Below are 18,176 nucleotides of genomic sequence, written 5' to 3' on the forward strand. Positions count from 1 at the left end.
AGGTGGGCAGGGGGGGGTGGGGTCTGAGGGGTGCTGTGGGTGATCAGGGGGGGGGGGAAATCAGTGTGCTTGGGTGCAGACTAGGGTGGCTGCAGCCTGCCCTGGTGGTCCCTCGGACACTGGGACCACCAGGGCAGGAGGCAGCCTGTATAATAGGCTTTGTATACATTACAAAGCCTATTATACACTTTCCGTGCAGCGATCGGGGTGCTAGTAACCCGCCGGCGCTTCTGAATGGCCGGCAGGTTACAGCGCGGGGGGGGGCGGAGCCAGTCGCCGGCGGCTGATCGCGTCACGAATGATGCGATCGCCGCATAACCACGCCCGCCACCGCAGATGGGCGTATTGCGGTCGTTTGGGCCCAGCCCTTGCCGCCGCCCATCGGCTTAAGGCGGTTGGCAAGTGGTTAATTAGCCAAAAACAAAACCACAAAATAGAAATTCAAAACTTATATATAATATACACATTTGAATGAAATTCCATACAAACACTAAACATGTACACACTTTGTACCTTAGAGCAGGCATCCTTAGCTTCTGCACCAGGGTTTTGTAGGAAAGTGTCATATGGGTTAGCAAAGCCAAATTATTATGCGTCTTTTGTTTCCCAGTATGTAGATTTGCAGTAACAAATTCATAAGCACTTACTTCACTGGTCAGACAAAACTATCCTTAGTAGACCAATTTTGATTATGTGAAATTAGATTTTGGTTCTGTAATTTTGTATGGTGTTGATTAGGATATGTTCAAATTGTTTACACCTGACACATAAGCTTACTAGTCAAGTTTCCTAGCTTTGGTTTCTTCCATTCTTTAGTAATGGGAAAACCTCAACTGTACCCCAGTAACATGGGACTTGAGTCTCACAAAAGGTAAAATGGTCTTGGGATAGCTGAACTCTTAAAGTGGTCTGAAAGTCAGCATTTCTACTTTGCTCTAAAGGATTCCTCACAGCTTGAAAGCTACTATCCAGAGTTTTTTTTTTAGCAGAACATCACTGAAATGGTTAAACAATGCACTTTGTCCTGCTATTCAGCTTCAAATCCACATCCAACCTGGAGATAATAGTATCTGTTTGCATTCCAATGTTGATACATTTGTGTATACACAGTGTATCAAGTGAAAATGAGCTGTCTGTGAAGCTCTCTGCTTCAAGCACACAAACAGCTCAGAACAGCTAATCAGAAGATGTTAATATATAATAAAAAGCAGTTTGAATAAAATGCAATGGCTGTTTTCAGGGCAAGATAAACTACACTTTGGAAACTTGTAATTTGTAAACACACTATTGCTAATGTAATTTGTAAACAGGCCATATTAAGCAAATATGATAATTGTATGAGTAATAAAGGAAAAGACATTTTTATTGAATGTTATGTTGGAGTTTCAGACCACTTTAACTCCTTTAACCCTGCCAGGATATTTTTTAAAAAGCTACATTCCAATGCCAGCTATGGTCTTTTTTTGTGTGTTTAAAATACCTTGCCCAAATCTACATGTACCAAAGTCCACAATACTCAATAGGGGTTGTCATTGAGATGTAAATGCATTTGATTGAGAATTATTCTTATTATATGATTTTGCTACTTAAGGCCTTATTCATACTGACTCCATGTATGCATTTTAATAGGGTCTCGGTTTAGCGCATACATGAATATAACTGTGCGCTAAAACACATTCATGCAGCTGCATCACAATAAAAAAGGAAAAACACCCATGTGTCATCCACAAGTGTTCCCAGACACTGCACATCTACATGTTACTGCTTTGTGAATGGTATTATGGTGCGTCAAAACAGCACCACACCTTGTGTGAACTAGCCCTTAATTACTGATTACATAGTCGTTATTTTGACAACTGGTTTTATTTTTATAATTGTGAGTATTCAACTATATGGATTTTTCTGGGTTTTTTTTTCGACAGTGCATTGAGGTTATGGGGGATGGCTGTTTAAACAATGAACACTTTGAAGAACTTGGAGGTATACTTAAAAGTAAATTAGAAGAGCACTTTAAAAACCAAGAATTAAGACAAGGTATGTTTTCCTGTGAAACAATAACAAATATTACTTTTTAGCATTGCCTCACTATAAGCAGCAGTGACTATGATGCTCTTGATTGGTGAGTGTATTTTCATGACAAATCTTTCTGTTAAATGTAGACTCCTAGATCTGTTTGCTTTCATTGGCCACTTCAAAGCATACCTTATTAAAGGTATGTATCCACGTCCTGATTTCCGCCCAGCTTGTCGTCCAACTTGTCGTTTGAACGACAAGTTGGACGTGTGTATGCGCAGTCAAGTGACTGACAACAGCCGGATTGGCGGATCACTTGGACCAACTGTCGTTCAAACGACTGACAGGTCCATACGTGTGTACAAACAACTCCTAGTAGTTTGTCCAACTAATAGACATTCAAACATACAGTCGTTTGATCAGTTATCTAATCTATTGTCAGTTATCAAGTTGGTTAAACGACATGTAAATTAGGATATCAGACGCTTTATTGGTTAGTGTGTACAGGACGTTTGAACAACTTGTTTGCACTTCAAGTTGTTCAAACGACTATTTTAAATGACAATCGGGCGTAAAGTTGAACGTCTGTACACACCTTAAGGGCCCTTTTCCACTAGCAATCGCTAGCGTTCACGCTGAACGCTAGCGATTGCTGAATCGCAATTACCGGCGATTCCCCGACGTTGGCGTCCGCGATTTTGCTATGCTATGTACTGCATAGCAAAATCGCGGCAAGTATCGCTCCGCCGCGCGTTCGCGTTCCCGGCAAAAACGAATCGCGGTAGTGGAAATGACCTACCGCGATTCCCATGTTAAAAAGCAAACCGTAGCGATTGTAAAATCGCTAGCGGTTTGCGTTTTTGCGATTCAGCCAGCGCAAACGTGCTGGTGGAAAGGGGCCCTAAGAAACAGTTCTGCTAACAAGCTGTGGAAGAGTTTCCCTCACAGACAATCCCAGTCATATATATTTTGTTTGGTTTCAAAACAAAATGGCTCGTCGTGGTCCGCTTCTGTAGTGCAGAGTTCTCAGCTGCCTCACTGTTTGACGTTGCTTTGTAAACCTTTTGCCTTGAAATTCCACTAAAAGTGAGAGAGAACCTTTTTAGTATCTGAAGGAAGTTGTGCTGTTAGAATTGTGTACTATGCAGGAAATATTATTTGCAGAAACAAAGATGGCAGCCTCCTGAATTAATAAAGCAACTTTTTTTTTAGTCCTGTATGTAGAGCCATGGTATTGATGAAATCCAGCGTGAACAAAAAAAAAATTCACCAATGTTTTTTTTTTTTTTTTTTTTTTTTTTATTAAAGAGACTAAAGCAAATACATTTTGCCATTTTTACCTTGTATTTCGCTTCAGAAGTCTCAGCAGAGGTAAACCGCCACGTCTCTGCCGCAAAACAAGGGGTTTAAACCCCCCAATTCACTGGGCAAACATCCAAGACCATCTTGGTCGTGGATTGTGCTGCCCTGAGAGGCAGAGCTTTCAGCTGCAGCTCTCCTGACGTCAATCGACGTGTGGATCTCCGCCTCTCCCCGCCCCTCTCAGTGAAGAAGTGAGAGGGGCGGGGTGAGGCGGCTATTGACATCAGAGGCAGAACTACCGCAGAAAGCGCTGCCTCTTTCAGGAAGTGCTGCCCGGATTGCCCCGCCGGAGATTTGGGGAGGTCTAAAGCCCTCGTTTTGCGGCGAGGACGCGGCGGTTTACCTCTGCTGAGACTTCTGAAGCAATATAAAAGGTAAAAATGGCAAATTTTATTCGCTTCAGAGTTTCTTTAAAGGGAACCAGAGACTCCGGACATGAAAAAAGATTTCATACATACCTGGGGCTTCTTCCAGCCCCATAAGCCTGGATCGCTCCCACACCGCCATCCTCCTCTTCCTGGATCCGCCGGTACCGGGTTCCGGCGGACGCGGCCAATTGTCCGCATGATCAGGGGATCCCTCCGTATCCTTGCGGCTGCGTAGTATGCTGTCGCACACGTAAGGGTATGCTGGGAGCCCTTCTGATGCGGAGAAATGGCCGCGTGATGCCGCCGACTGGCCGAAACTACGGGACTCGGAACCGGCGGATACAGGAAGTGGAGGATGTCGGCGTGGGAGTGATCCGTGCGTCTGGGGCTGGAGGAATCCCCAGGTATGTATAAAATCTTTTTTCATGTCCGGAGTCTCTGGTTCCCTTTAACCAAGGATTTATTATATTACAATTGTAATATTAATATACTGTCAGATGGGATGGGAACCAACATGAGATAATGAAATGGCCTCTTGGCTTCTCCCATGTATATGCCAGTTGTGAGATTTTACAGCTAGTTTACTGTCCAGTATACTATATACAACCATAGTGTTTTTACTAAAGGTATGAGAAAAAAGGAAATCTGCACTACTAAAATAACTAACCTATTCGCATCAGGCGTGCTGTAGCCACAGGACAACATAAATAATCAGAAAGGAAAAGAATCCTGCCAAATTGGCTGCACAGCCGGTTATATAAAAAATCACATTTATTGGTATCAAAAAGTAAAGTACTAACTATTAGGCTTGGAACCCGCTAGCGTTTTGTATGAGCAGTTTGTAAGCGATTTCATGAGCGTTTTAGTGAGCGATTTTAAAAAGTGTAATCAATTTGCCAGCTGTTGTGTAGCGATTAGCGTTTTAAAGTCTGATTGCTCCTTTGAATTTTGTTACTGTGTACAGTAACTTTAAACTGCTAGCAAAATCGCTCCATGCAGGTCTTGATGAGCGATTACGCCAGCGATTATATACTTAACATTGAAGCGCAAACTCGGAACAAAATGCTGCATGTCCTGCGTTTGCGATTTTGCTAATCGCAATCGCTTCTGTGGAATTTGCACCATCCATTTACATTGGCAGAGCGTTTAAGAAGATCGCTAGCGATTTATCATGCTCCGTAAACGCTCAAAAAAATCGCTCTAGTGGGTTCCAGCCCTTAGGGTTGTTTTAAACGGAACCTGTGCAATTGTGGTTTATACCATAAGTGTTTGATGATGGCCCACTACAGGGTAAACCTAGGCTGGGGGGGGGACAGGCATGCCTAATTTATGCAGCCATACCTGCCCAGCATGTAGGCACTGATCTGCTCATCGAATCTTTATACCATTTGATTTGTCACCATTTCCATGAGCATATCTTTTTTACTTTATGCACATTATTTTTGCACAATTATTGTGTTTAGAATTTTCATCTTAGTAGATCCGTAGGATCTGGGTTGACTATCATTGGATCACACAGTCGCATTGGTCGTCCCCAATGATTGAGCGGAGAGCTCGGTTTATTGTGTAATTGGTTTTAATCATGAATTGTAGGTTTTTGACTTTTTAAAACCAATAAACAAGTGATTTTTTTTTTTTTATATAACTGTATTTACTAAAGTTGGTGTGCCAATATAATAAAATGGGCTTAAGATCAGTAATGCAGATAATTTGTATATTACAGATATATTGTAATATTGATCAAGCCTACTTAAGAGTTTTGGCATAAAGTATACCTGCTCTTTTGAAAGAAACATGTACTCTTTCACTTAAATGACCTTAAAGGAATACTTAAGTGTCCTTGAAAAAATGACTTGTACTCACCCGGGGCTCCCCTCAGCCCCCTGCAGCTGATCGGTGCCCTCGCCGTGTCTCTCCGATGCAGCTGGACTCGCCGGCTGCCACAAATAATTGTAAAATGTAATATGCACGTTTCATGGTAGTGGTCCTTTGAGTATACTTGTCCACTTGCCCCTTTGGAGTCAGGGATGGGCTCACGAGTGCTTGGGCACTGGAATTTGTGATTTAAATTAGCTGTAATTACCGCAGGTGTGCAGTGGGGAATGAAGGTGTTACTTATCCATAAATCTGCGTCCTACCATCACTCCAAATAGGTGCAGACGTCCTATTGGAGGCGTTACAAGCCTCGCTACGGGCACGTCCTCCTTCAAGCCGGAAGGAGGAAGTGCCCACAGCGAGGCTTGCAATGCCTCCAATAGGATGCCTGCACCTATTTGGAGCGCAGGGAGGACACAGATTTATGGAAAAATAACCCCTTCATTCCCTGCTGCATACCTGCGGTAATTACAGCTGATTTAAATCACAAATTCGAGTGCCCAAGCACTCGTGAGCCCATCCCTGCTTGGAGTACAGCATGAAAGGAAATTGGTCCTCTTATTAATTAATGTACATTGTGGACCTTTTTCTCTTGTTTATTAATTGCTTTATTTTCCCACTTTAGTGAAACGGCAAGATGAGGACTATGATGAGCAAGTGGAGGAGTCGTTGCAAGATGAAGTATGCATTCTATCGATTTCTGTGTAGCAAAGTGTAGAGCTGCTTTCCTGTGGGTGTTTGCATAACATAACAAAGCCCCCCCCCCCCCCCTATTAATTGTTACCTATGTAGCCATATGGCAGCATGTCTTGTAGGGATGGCCCACACATATATTAAAAACTTAAAATCCTCTATCATGTTAAAGGAACACTATCAACACCTACGTGTTCTAAAAATGACAATGTACAAATGTGTCTAAGTAGCTGTGTAAACATTTAGCAGATGAGGTGTTTCTGACATTCTCAGATCTGACAACATTAGCTGCATGCTTGTTTCTGGTGTTATGCTGGGAATACACCATAAGTTTTTTTCAGCAGATCGATGGTTCGATAATTTCCAACATGTCAGATCTTATTTTAGATCGTTTTTCTGATTGATTTCTCATAGAAGTAAATGGAAATTGATAAGAAAATTTTTTGAAAATAAGATCGGACAGTAAATTGAAAAATGTGTGTATTCCCAGCATTATTCAGACACTTCTGCAGACAAATGGATCAGAAGGGCTGCCAGGCAACCTCCATTGCTTTAAAGCAAATAAATATGGCAGTCTCCATATCCCTTTCACTTCAGTTGTCCTTTAACTAGTCGTTCAGAGGATTTCAGTAATTGCACTGTTTTTTTTTTTTTGTTTTGTTTTTTTTTGATATGCCATTGTGTATGTTAAGGCGTAACCCCAATGATATGATTTGGTTCATAAATTATGTAGAAGAATTCCGGCATTGACATTTTGTTACATAGTTCTGATATATTTTACATCTTCAAAGGAGTTCTTTTAACATTTTTGAGAGTTTGAACGTATGTACTTGAAACCTTGAACACGTTTATCTCTTTTTTTACAGGATGACAATGATGTTTACATTTTGACTAAAGTAGCAGACATATTGCACTCGATATTCAGCAGCTACAAGGACAAAGTCTTACCGTGGTTTGAACAGTTGCTGCCATTAATCGTTAATTTGATTGTAAGTGAATTTTTTACCATGCACATATGTATATAAAGTTGTCCTGAAAGTGCCCATAGAAATGGAAGTATGGTCAGACGTGTAGGCAATCAAAACTTGGGGCTGATTTATATAATAGCTAGAGGAAATTGTGTAGTTTGTTTTACAATAGGATAACCTCTTCACTCTAGGTTTTCATAAATAAGCCCTTCTCCACAAAAGGTGCACATTTTATAGACGTTAAGGTTTGGCAAAATGAATTCCACTGACAAATTCTAAAGGAAACTTTTCTTTACTGTAATTACAAAAAAAAAATTGGGGGAGTGTGGGAGGTAATGAGTTAATTTATTGTATAAAACTAATGTATTTGTATATGTAAAATGCTTTAGGGTGTAGTTTAACTATTTGGCCACAAGATAGCCACAGTGAGTTTGTTTACATGCGACCTGTAAGCAGAAGGACGCTTACAGGAAGCACTACGAGGCTGGCTAAATCACAATGATCGCGCTGTTTCTCGAAGCAGCAGATCATTGCGGGGGCTTCGATCAACGAACGGGAATGGATTTTCCCGTTCATTGATCTCCGGGCGAGCGGGCAGCGGCGTGCACGAGCGGCGGGAGCACGGACAGCGGCGGTAGCGCGGAAGGTACGGCCTTCTCCGTCCCTTGGGTTTTTAGGAGGAAAAAAGGGACGGAGAAATCCGTACCACGGTGGGTAAAGTGGTTAATGACCAGGCTGTTTGACTTTTTTATTTAGATACCAGAAAGTGTTTATTTTCAGGGATGCAAGTGACGGCTTCTGTCTTTTCGGTAGCTTGTCTGGAATATAGTAAAACTCACTGATAAGCATATTGCAGCCATAAACCTTTTTCTGGCAGAATACAACTTCTGAGGACAGGGAGAGATAGAAAGTCGTTAGTTCCTGTATGTTAACTCTGGGACACTTAATAGCCTGCCATTGAGCAGGGACAATAAAACATTCAATCTACTTTGTAAATGGGTAAATATAAAATAGAACCATGTGATTTATAAAAGTCTTTTTAGGAGTAGGAGGATAAATATATAATTGTTTAGCTCATCAGTTTATTTTCACCTCGGGTTCAATTTAAAGTAAGTTCATGCAGCAGTTTGTCACTTGTCTGTCCTCCACCCCCTCCATATATCAGAACATGCCGCTCAGAAAGGAGTTAATAAAGATCTGTACAGATCTGCTGCTGAAAATATCTGTAAATATTCTTTCAGGTAGCAAAATCCGTACATGTATATGCCTTTAGGATTTAATTATGGTAATTATCAATATGGTACTGGGGTGTGGAAAGAAACTAGAGCTCCTGAAGGAAACTAAAACACACTGGGAATATACGGATCCCATTCCCTGGTACATGGTAGCAAAACATGTTGTTTGGAAATAAAAAAAAACCACAAAAATCCTGCAGAATACCAATAATGGGATGTACTGGTACAGATAAAGTGATTGTCTTTGTAATCCTTTCAACAGTGTCCTCACAGACCTTGGCCTGACAGACAGTGGGGACTCTGTGTCTTTGATGATGTTGTTGAACACTGCAGTCCTGCTTCCTTCAAATATGCTGAGTACTTCCTAAGACCCCTAGTACAATCTATCTGTGACAGCAGCCCAGAAGTCCGACAGGCAGCTGCTTATGGAGTAGGTGTGATGGCGCAGTTTGGTGGGGACAATTATCGACCTTTCTGCACAGGTAAGTGTATTTACAACAGATGCTTAGTAAATTCCTGAAGCAATATGGAATTGTGCAGTGTTTGGTTTTTCTTTAATGTAGAAGCTCTTCCACTGCTTGTTGGGGTTATCCAAGCTCCAGACTCTAAAACCAAAGAGAACGTTAATGCAACAGAAAACTGCATCTCGGCAGTAGGAAAAATCATGAAGTTCAGGCCTGACTGTGTAAATGTTGATGAAGTATTGCCTCACTGGTTGTCATGGCTGCCACTGTATGAGGACAAAGAAGAAGCCATTCATACTTATAACTTTCTCTGTGACCTTATTGAAAGGTAAGCCTGCTTTGTTGCAAAACACAAATATTCAAGAAGTCCTGTACAACTCTGACATCTCATATTGCACTATGGAAATGTGTAAAAATAATCTAGTAACTTGAGCATAATAGAGGGAACTACTTAAACCTGGATAACTATGTTTAGCTCATTGAAAGTAGTTTAAAAAGCATTTATATAGAATTGAGGACCATATAAATGTGTCGAAGGTACTTGGCACTGACTGCATTAAGGATTACATGCTGTAGCAATGTTAAAAAACACTGGTCTACAACAATGACCTTCCATATATTTCCATATTTTCAATAGACTGTCCAATAGGGCTCCACGATTTTAGGAAAAAATTGAAATTGCGATTTTTCTCTAATTGCGATTTCGATTTTTTTCACGATTTTCTTCAAATCAATCGTTAGCACTAAATTCACATTGCCCCTACTACACCTGATCATCCACCAATACACTACACTATGCTAACTTGAATCTTGATGCCCCACCAATTAAACTCCACTGCACAATGCTAACCTCTGATTCCCATCAATAACACACTAAGCTAACTCCTGATGCCCACCAACTATGCTACAATGCACTACCTTAACACCTTCTGCCCCCATTCCCAGCTACACTACACTTAACCCCTGCAGCTACAATGACTACTCTGAAACTGCCCCTGTTAAGCCTGACGCACTAGGCAGACAGGCTAGTTAAAGTAGTGGCTAAGCTGCATGGGCATGAAGCAGAGCCTGTGACAGCACAGCAGGACCAGGCAGATAGAGCATACACACAGGCTGTATACAGCACAGTCCTGTTAAAGCCAGTCTATCTGTCCGTTTACACAGACAGCTCTAGCTGTAATCTGATCTTTGCTGTCATTACTGGTGTCACTGCCCATATTGCTATCTGATGGGATGCGAGGCTAAGGATCCTGCCCTTTTCACCTCAAAATGCCAGCAAATCTCGTTACAGCTACTGTCTGTGTAAACGGACAGCTAGAGTGGCTTTAACAGGACACTGCACTGTGTGCTGTATACAGCCTGTATGCAGTCTGTGTGTGGTCTATCTCTCTGCCACGTGTTCTCTGGTCCCGCTGTGCAAGAGAGCCTGGGTGACTGTGCGGTGGATCAGAGAAAACAATGCGTGCTTCAGCGCAGCTAAAGGAAGAGAGAGAAAGGGGGTATGCAGCTAGAAGCTGAAGGCAGTCTGGAGCTTACCGGGGGACTTGCGTGGAGGATAATTATGCTAAGAACAGTAGCAGGAGGACAGCAGACGCTAAGAGGGGGCAGAGCCTTCTGCTGGAACTAGGAAGCCGGCTTCCTATCTGAAATAGCGGCAGTGTCACGCACCATCCTCCTTCTCACAAGTGTTGCTGGCCGTGCATTGCATTCCTCCATTCAGTGTCTCACTCCTCCTTCTGGCCGGAAGGAGGAAGCGCACTATAGTAACAAGCCGATGATGTACGCGTGCAATGCTGAGGACAGCATTGAACGCGGAAAAACAGCCGCAATGAAAAAAAATCGCCACTCTGACGATACTGAAATCGTCATGATGCACATCGCGATTTCGATTTAAAAACTATATATCGTGCAGCCCTACTGTCCAACTTCTTTGCCTTTAAAGAGACACTGAAGCGGAAAAAAAATTATGATATGATTTGTATGTGTAGTACAGCTAAGAAATTAAACATTAAGATCAGATACATGAGTCTAATTGTTTCCAGTACAGGAAGAGTTGAGAAACTCCAGTTGTTATCTCTATGCAAACAAGCCATTAAGTTCTCCGACTAAGTTAGTCGTGGAGAGGGCTGTTATCTGACTTTTATTATCTCAACTGTAAGTGAACTGTTTACTTTTTCTCTGCTAGAGGAGAGGTCATTACTTCACAGACTGCTCTGAAATAATCATTTTGAATGCTGAGTGTTGTGTAATCTGCACATATTATAGAATAATGCAATGTTAGAAAAAACACTATATACCTGAAAATAAAAGTATGAGGATATTTTCTTTGCTGCTAATCTTCTAGTAATTATTCATAGTACACAACCAATTCATTGTCATTTTTTTTTTTTTTCGCTTCAGTGTCTCTTTAAAAACACCTTTGGAAACCCTGCATTGATTTAATTATAAAGTGCCCTCATCTTCCATCATGCCATCATTTGGCACTTGATGGGGTTCAATAGCCACATACACATGTCTACTTAAATATGTATGTTTTTAAAATGCACCTCATCAGTTTTGTGTGAAACTGTACACACACCTTAAATAATGATGTGCAAAAGCATAGGTGTGAATAAGCCCTAAAGATCATATCTGCATTTTATTGCTCTAATCAAATTTTCTTTTTAACTTTGAGTACAGTATTTATGTAGTTATCTCATGTAAATTTAATTTTCTTTTCATTTACAGTAATAATCCTATTGTGTTAGGACCCAACAATTCAAATTTACCTAAAATATTTAGTATTATAGCTGATGGTGGTGTAAATGAATCCATCAAAAATGAAGATGTATGTGGCAAAAGACTTGCCAATGTAGTTCGACAAGTTCAGGTAAGTTATAAAGTTTTTGGACCTAAATATATATTTGCTAAAATATGCATTGAATTGAAATTTTTGATCTATCCAACTGTAACGTAAAGGAACATTATCAAACCAAGCGTTCTAAAATGACAATGTAGAAATAATGTCTAAGTAGCTGTGTAAACATTTTCATGTTGGATATCAGATGCAAAAGCTTTAATTCATTGTGTATATTTTAGTTCAGTTGGAATGTTTCATTTGCAAAGGTTTGCTTCAATATTACACTGTTCTGTGCATGTAAAACTGCATATGAAAAAGTGTATCAGGTTTCACTTACAATTACAAAAAAAGTTACATTTCCTCTGCAGACAGCTCAGTCAGACAGGCAGTGAGAGCTTTCTCTCACCCGCAGGGTTAACAGATGCAGTGTGAGGGAATTCCCCCCCCCCCCCCCCTTCATGAATGAGTAGTCCTGTCATATTTTGCCTCAGATGCTGTCAGTAAGTGTGAATGGAATTTAGTAACAGTAAACAAAGAGATAAGGATTTGTAAGTATACACCCGTATTTTAACAGCACTTTCAAACTATTCCGATCTCATTTGAAAAAAAAGTTAATTGATAGTGTTCCTTTAACCGATTTGGGACAGCATGCTCTGGCTCCTTTAAGGACCTGAGTCTTTTTACGAATCATTACTTCCTGGTTATTGTGATTGGCTCACGGTGATCAGGGAGTCAGGAGCCACTGAAAACCGCTCCTGACCAATGTACGGAATTCAGCTGTGCTGGCAGGGACCAACAATCGCGACCAGTGCACAGGGGCCGCCGGTGTTAAAATTACATCAGGCTTAGAACGAAGGAGAAGGGCACTGCCTCATAAAAGCTCATTATTGTGGCTGGGTTACAGTGGTAATCGGCAGTAGGGGAAATAATCGACATCTGATGGAGTTTATCCGTAACATGTAATGTCTTGTTCTATGAATACATAGCAAAGTGATTTGCAGCCAGTGGAGTGCCTTCTCTTTTTTTTCTTTCTCTTAAGTAGGGGACGTAAGCCTGACAGCTGTTACGCAAGGTTTAACCTTGCAAAACAGCTGTCAGGCTTCCTTCCCTCATTATTTATTACCACTGTAACCCAGCCACAAAAAGGGCTTATGTAGCGGTGCCTGTCTCTTTCTTCTTTGCAAGTGGACTACACTGGACAAGAGCACATTATAGGTGAGCCCAGGTGTGGCCTTTCCATCCCTGCTGCATACTCGTGCCAGTTTACTTTTTCTGTTTTGCATTTTTACATTAGGCGTAGGCAGCCTGAAGTGCGGCGTAGTTTTAACATGCAGCAGTTCCCAACCAGTTAAAGGGTGTGGTGGGTTACTGCTGCCTACTAAATATGTTTATCCTAGTCTGATCTATTGAAAAAATGCCTGATCGTGCATGGCTGCCCTTTTAAGGTGTATACACATTGTGGATGTTCCCCGAAGTGATCAGGAATATGATCCTTTGGCCATTTGGGGCTGGGTGCTGTACAGGCCCAACACAAGGCCATAGCTAGGCTGTGCAGCCATGCTCGTTCATGGATGGGAGTACGACCGTTAACTTTCAGGGGGCCTGAGTGTCCAGGGTGTTCGGGAGGTGGATATGGGAAGTATGTAACTTTTTGTCCTAACTATCTCACAGGTTTGCTTTAACCTCCTGTAATGTTAATCCATACAGAAATTCAGGGCTGTGAAGTCGGTACAAAAATCCACCGACTCCTCAGTTTAGGATTCCAGACACAGACTCCTCTAATTTGCATATTACAATCTTGTTGATTGAAAGTATGTAACATGAAATTCGTCTCTTAACTACCAACACTTAGGAATTTTAAGTCAACTAATGTTGGGATATGTAGACTGCCATATTTATTCCCTTTAGTCATAGACTAAAACTAGTCCTTGGTAAGAGTACTTGTAAAAGGTACAGACCGGAACAAAGAACATCTATCAGGCCCTAGGCAATGTAACTGTGGGCACATGTAAGAATGATGTGCAGGTACTCTGCAGGGGAATGAGGATATTCTTCCTCTATTACACAGTCATCATGCACAATCTGAACCAGGTTTATGGGTGATTGACAACACCTGTGTTCAATGTGCACAGCATTCTCAGTGGATTCCCTGCAGCTCTGTGTAAAGGTTCGTATACACGTCCGATAAAGATCGTTCGTTACGAACGTTTCGTGACGTTCACACGATATTAAAATTAGACCGAAAAGATCGTTCGTAATGAGCGATTGTGTACACATGTGAACGATATAAGTATAAAGTACTGAATGACGAACGATAATAAAATGCATGCGCAAACGGGAGTGACGTTATGACAGGCAATAAGAACATGCGTACTACTCCACAGATAATCATTATCGGACGATCTTTGTACACCCTGCAACGATTGAACGATTATCTTTCGAAAAAATCCGCCGGGTTGGATCGGTCGGATTGAACGATAACGGTCGTTATCGTCCAAAAAACCGATCATAGGAAAATTTGGAACGCACGATTATCGGTCCGATTGTCGTTATCGTTCGTTTTCGAACAATCGTTATTGTACGTGTGTACTCAGCTTTACAAAGTAAACCTGAGACAGATGAAGCCCCCTTCAGGCTAATCAGTCCCTTGCTTTCCTCCTCTGCCACCCGGATCTTCTGCTACGAGTCCAGGTACTTGAGGCCAGTCTGGCATAGTGCGCATGCACACACTCCGCCGCCGGCAGCGTACTGCACTTGCGCAGCACTATTGCACAGGTGCAGAATGCTCCTGGCTGTAGGAGTCGGACTGCGCTGACTGGCTGAATTGCCGGGACTCATAGCAGAAGATCCAGGCGGCGGAGGAGAACAGCGAGGGACTGATTGGCCTGAAGGGGGCTGGAGGTATGTAATAAAACTTTTTTTTTTTTTTTTTTTTTTTATTGGTCTCCGGTACCCTTTAATTAGTAGTCACCAAACCAAATTTTAACATATCAAATTATTTGATTTCATGAGCAAAGCGTGCATACATTTGTATAAATCCGCATCAACACAGAATTATTTCCATCTCATTGACCATCTCTATTAGTGACACAGCTACATATCAGGCTTTATTCTTACAGCATAGATGTTTAGTATATATGAGATTCCTGTGTACACATCATATATACAGTACAGTCACAGATATGTGTATCTGACTTTCAATAAAGCAGTCTCCGTATTTTTAAACAGCACAAGTAACTAATTTTTGATTGGTTTATTTCATTTTTGTGGACTATATTAGTGTATATAAATTATTTATGATGACTATTATCTGAGAAATAGAACATTTTATCATATTTTCTATTTTAAGTACAGTTTAAATTCATTGAAAAATTGCATTTTTTCCTGACTCCAGGCACCCAAATTTGCTCTGACTCCACAGCCCTGCAGTAATTTCTAGTTTCAAAAGTTTTGAGTTTTGCATCAGTGTACAGACTTAAAGTGCAAATTAACTTCTCCTCATGGGGGAACAAGAAAAAATTACAAAACACAGCACAGAGGTACTGAGCATATTACCACATAAAATTCTGCTTAATGCATTCATCCTTATTAGCAAGACAATTAAAATATCTCTGACTTAAGGGTCAAATGTCCTGAAAATGAGAGTAAGGCTAGGTCTATGCCAGATGCACAATGCTGCGTTTGCAGCGTATCCTGAGCGGAGACACTGCTCTGTTGCAGCATATGGTGAGTGATTCGCTCTGCTCACTGTTTTGCATAAATAGTATTTTGTAGACTGTTTACAAACACAGAACATTTATACTGCGCTTTTCTCCTGGCGGACTCAAAGCGCCAAAGCTGCATCCACTAGGATGCGCTCTATAGGCAGTAGCAATGTTAGGGAGACTTGCCCAAGGTCTCCTACTGAACAGGTGCTGGCTTACTGGACAGGCAGAGCCGAGATTCGAACCCAGGTCCCCTGTGTCAGAATCAGAGCCCTTAACCATTACAATAAACAGACAGGCTGCATGCTGCTCTTTCAACATTTAACATACTTTTGCTTTTCTAATCTTTTGCAGGCCTCTGGAGGACTGTTCACAGAATGTGTATCACAATTGAATGCAGCTCAGCAGAAGGCTTTACAAGATCTGCTCACCACTGTGTGAAAGCCTTTATCCTCTGAATATATATCAGGAAACTAACATCAAATAAACTTGCCTCTTCTGTTTAGGTTTCTTTGTTTTCGTTTTGAGCAAAAGGAGCAGTAGTGCTTATAGGCTATTCTTCTACAGGCTAATGGACTGGGTGGAATACACTGTACTCCAATATGAAATGTGAGGAAATATCAGTTCTTCTAAGCAAGACTGTTGCTGCTGGCCTACAGATCTCTTAAAATGGAGTGTCCTTCTGTCTCCTCTACATCCACTTGGCGTGGTTTGGGAGAAACTGCTTTCCATTTTCCTCGGTTATCAAGTATTCAGGAGTTGGAGACCATAGAGGAGTTGGAGTTTTAAGACAAATATGGACTTAATTCCTGAATGCCCAAAGGGCCTGCAAAGCTTTTATAAAAAGAGCTCCCCACATCATGTGTGTGGTGTGTGGAGTTCTTTGTTAGTTTACTTAGCACGATGTTATAATCGTCCAGACAGATTTTGTCTCCATAGAGTATTAATTCCACTGACGGTGGAAGAAAGTTCATTCCTGTATCATGGGAAATATTAGTCAAATTGTGGTGTTCAAAATGAATTTTGCACATTTATATTGGCTTATGTATTTTCTTTTTAAGCACCCATTGTGCCCAAATTAATAAACTGATACAGGAAGTATTTAGCTTCAGGCCCTTGAATGTGAAATGTCATTTTGGCATGTCTGGCAATATCTCCTTCACTCCTTAATAAAAGATAAAATACAAACACCAGCTCATGAACTGGTTCCCTTGTTTCTTGTGTTATTCCTTCTGTACAGTTGGTGTCAATTTGTTAGCAACAGTAAAGGCAATGTGTTTTTGTATGAAAATACCCATTGAATGTTGGTCCGCAGTGCAGTAGCAATTCACCCGTCTTCATTTTGCTAAACATCATGGTCCTGAAGTTGTTGTAATCCATCTCACTGTGTAATGGCTCATACAAATATGCCAGCCTTGAAGACTGCCAGTTTCCGGCTACATCAGCACACGGTGTTGTAGTTGAAATGTTGTTTGCAGACCCTGTAAAATTTGGGAGCTGTGGGTTAGAAACCCCTTCATAATGTTGCTAGTTTACACAAATGTTGATTTTGTAAGCAAACTTCTCTTATTGCTCGTACACATTTTTTTTCTATTTACTAGTTATAGGTTATTTTTATTTAGGATTCCATTATTCTAAGCGATACATTTTGCTAATGTATCATGTTTTGCATATTTAAGCTGTAGAGACAACACTTAGTTTACTGAGTAGTTGCATTTTACCTTTTTTTTTTTTTTTCTTTTTTTTTTTTTTTTTTTAATCTCGTTAGGCTCCTGATATTATTTTTGTTAATATTCACAGTTTGTATGCAAACTTAGACAAATCAGATATGCATTTTTTTGCATAAAACATAAAATATAAAAATAAAAATGTTTGTCTAAAAATGACGTTAAGAAATTTTATTTCAGGTTTGTTATGGATAATGTATGGATATATTAAATGTCAAGATGCTCATACAGCAGTTTTTTTTTGTTTTGTTTACTGATCTTGTTTTCCTGAGAAGCTAATTCCAACTGGCCAAAATCTACATAAAAAATTAAGCCTACCTGAGCCAGAAGCTGCTAGTCAATGAGTTTGCAGCTGAAATATGAACCAGCAGCTTAAAGAATATAATAAACAATACAATTTTGGTAAAAAAAAAAGAAAAATGTTTTTCTTATTAGTTGAGCCCGTAAATGGGATAAAAAAATGTTATCACTCTGCTAATTTCCAATGGGATCAATCTGAAATCTGCATCGATAAATCGATTGGTGCCATCTATGGTCTGATTAATCAGAAGTTCGTTTGGTTGCTAAATTGTAATATTAATTGGTGCCTTTGAGCTCAGTTTCATTAGCCTTGTAGGTTGGAGGGTGCTTGTAGAAATTTGCAAGGGTTAATCAGATTTAAACGGACAAGACTTGGGTCAGCAGCTGTTCTATTGGCAGCCCACTGAATCTGATTAGCCCATATGCATATTTCTGAATTTGCCAATGAATATTTACTGTTCCTGTTGCTCAGAAATTTCCATCCTTTGTGAAATTTTTTGCTCATATTGATTTAATCTCTAGATCACTGGCTGCCTCCCTATGCCACTTTATGGCTTAAAGGGACACTGTAGGGGAGTCAGGGGAAAATGAGTTGAACATACCCGGGGCTTCTAACGGTCCCCCGCCG

The 18,176-nt window shown here is 40.8% G+C and overlaps 1 protein-coding gene across 1 annotated transcript in view; it reads left to right on the forward strand.

The window, feature by feature from the left end:
- The window catches only part of IPO5 (importin 5), a 72,559-nt gene extending 55,845 nt beyond the window's left edge, over window positions 1–16,714 (forward strand). The window contains exons 20-26 of the mRNA XM_068267953.1: window positions 1,923–2,034; window positions 6,244–6,299; window positions 7,178–7,300; window positions 8,777–8,996; window positions 9,078–9,306; window positions 11,706–11,847; window positions 15,876–16,714. Of these exons, the coding sequence (XP_068124054.1) occupies window positions 1,923–2,034; window positions 6,244–6,299; window positions 7,178–7,300; window positions 8,777–8,996; window positions 9,078–9,306; window positions 11,706–11,847; window positions 15,876–15,962 (969 nt within the window). The 3' untranslated portion in view covers window positions 15,963–16,714. The remainder of the gene's footprint in view (window positions 1–1,922; window positions 2,035–6,243; window positions 6,300–7,177; window positions 7,301–8,776; window positions 8,997–9,077; window positions 9,307–11,705; window positions 11,848–15,875) is intronic.
- The last annotated feature ends 1,462 nt before the right edge of the window (window positions 16,715–18,176 follow it).

The sequence above is a fragment of the Hyperolius riggenbachi genome, chromosome 2 (genome assembly GCF_040937935.1).
Source record: "Hyperolius riggenbachi isolate aHypRig1 chromosome 2, aHypRig1.pri, whole genome shotgun sequence".
Classification (NCBI taxonomy): domain Eukaryota; kingdom Metazoa; phylum Chordata; class Amphibia; order Anura; family Hyperoliidae; genus Hyperolius; species Hyperolius riggenbachi.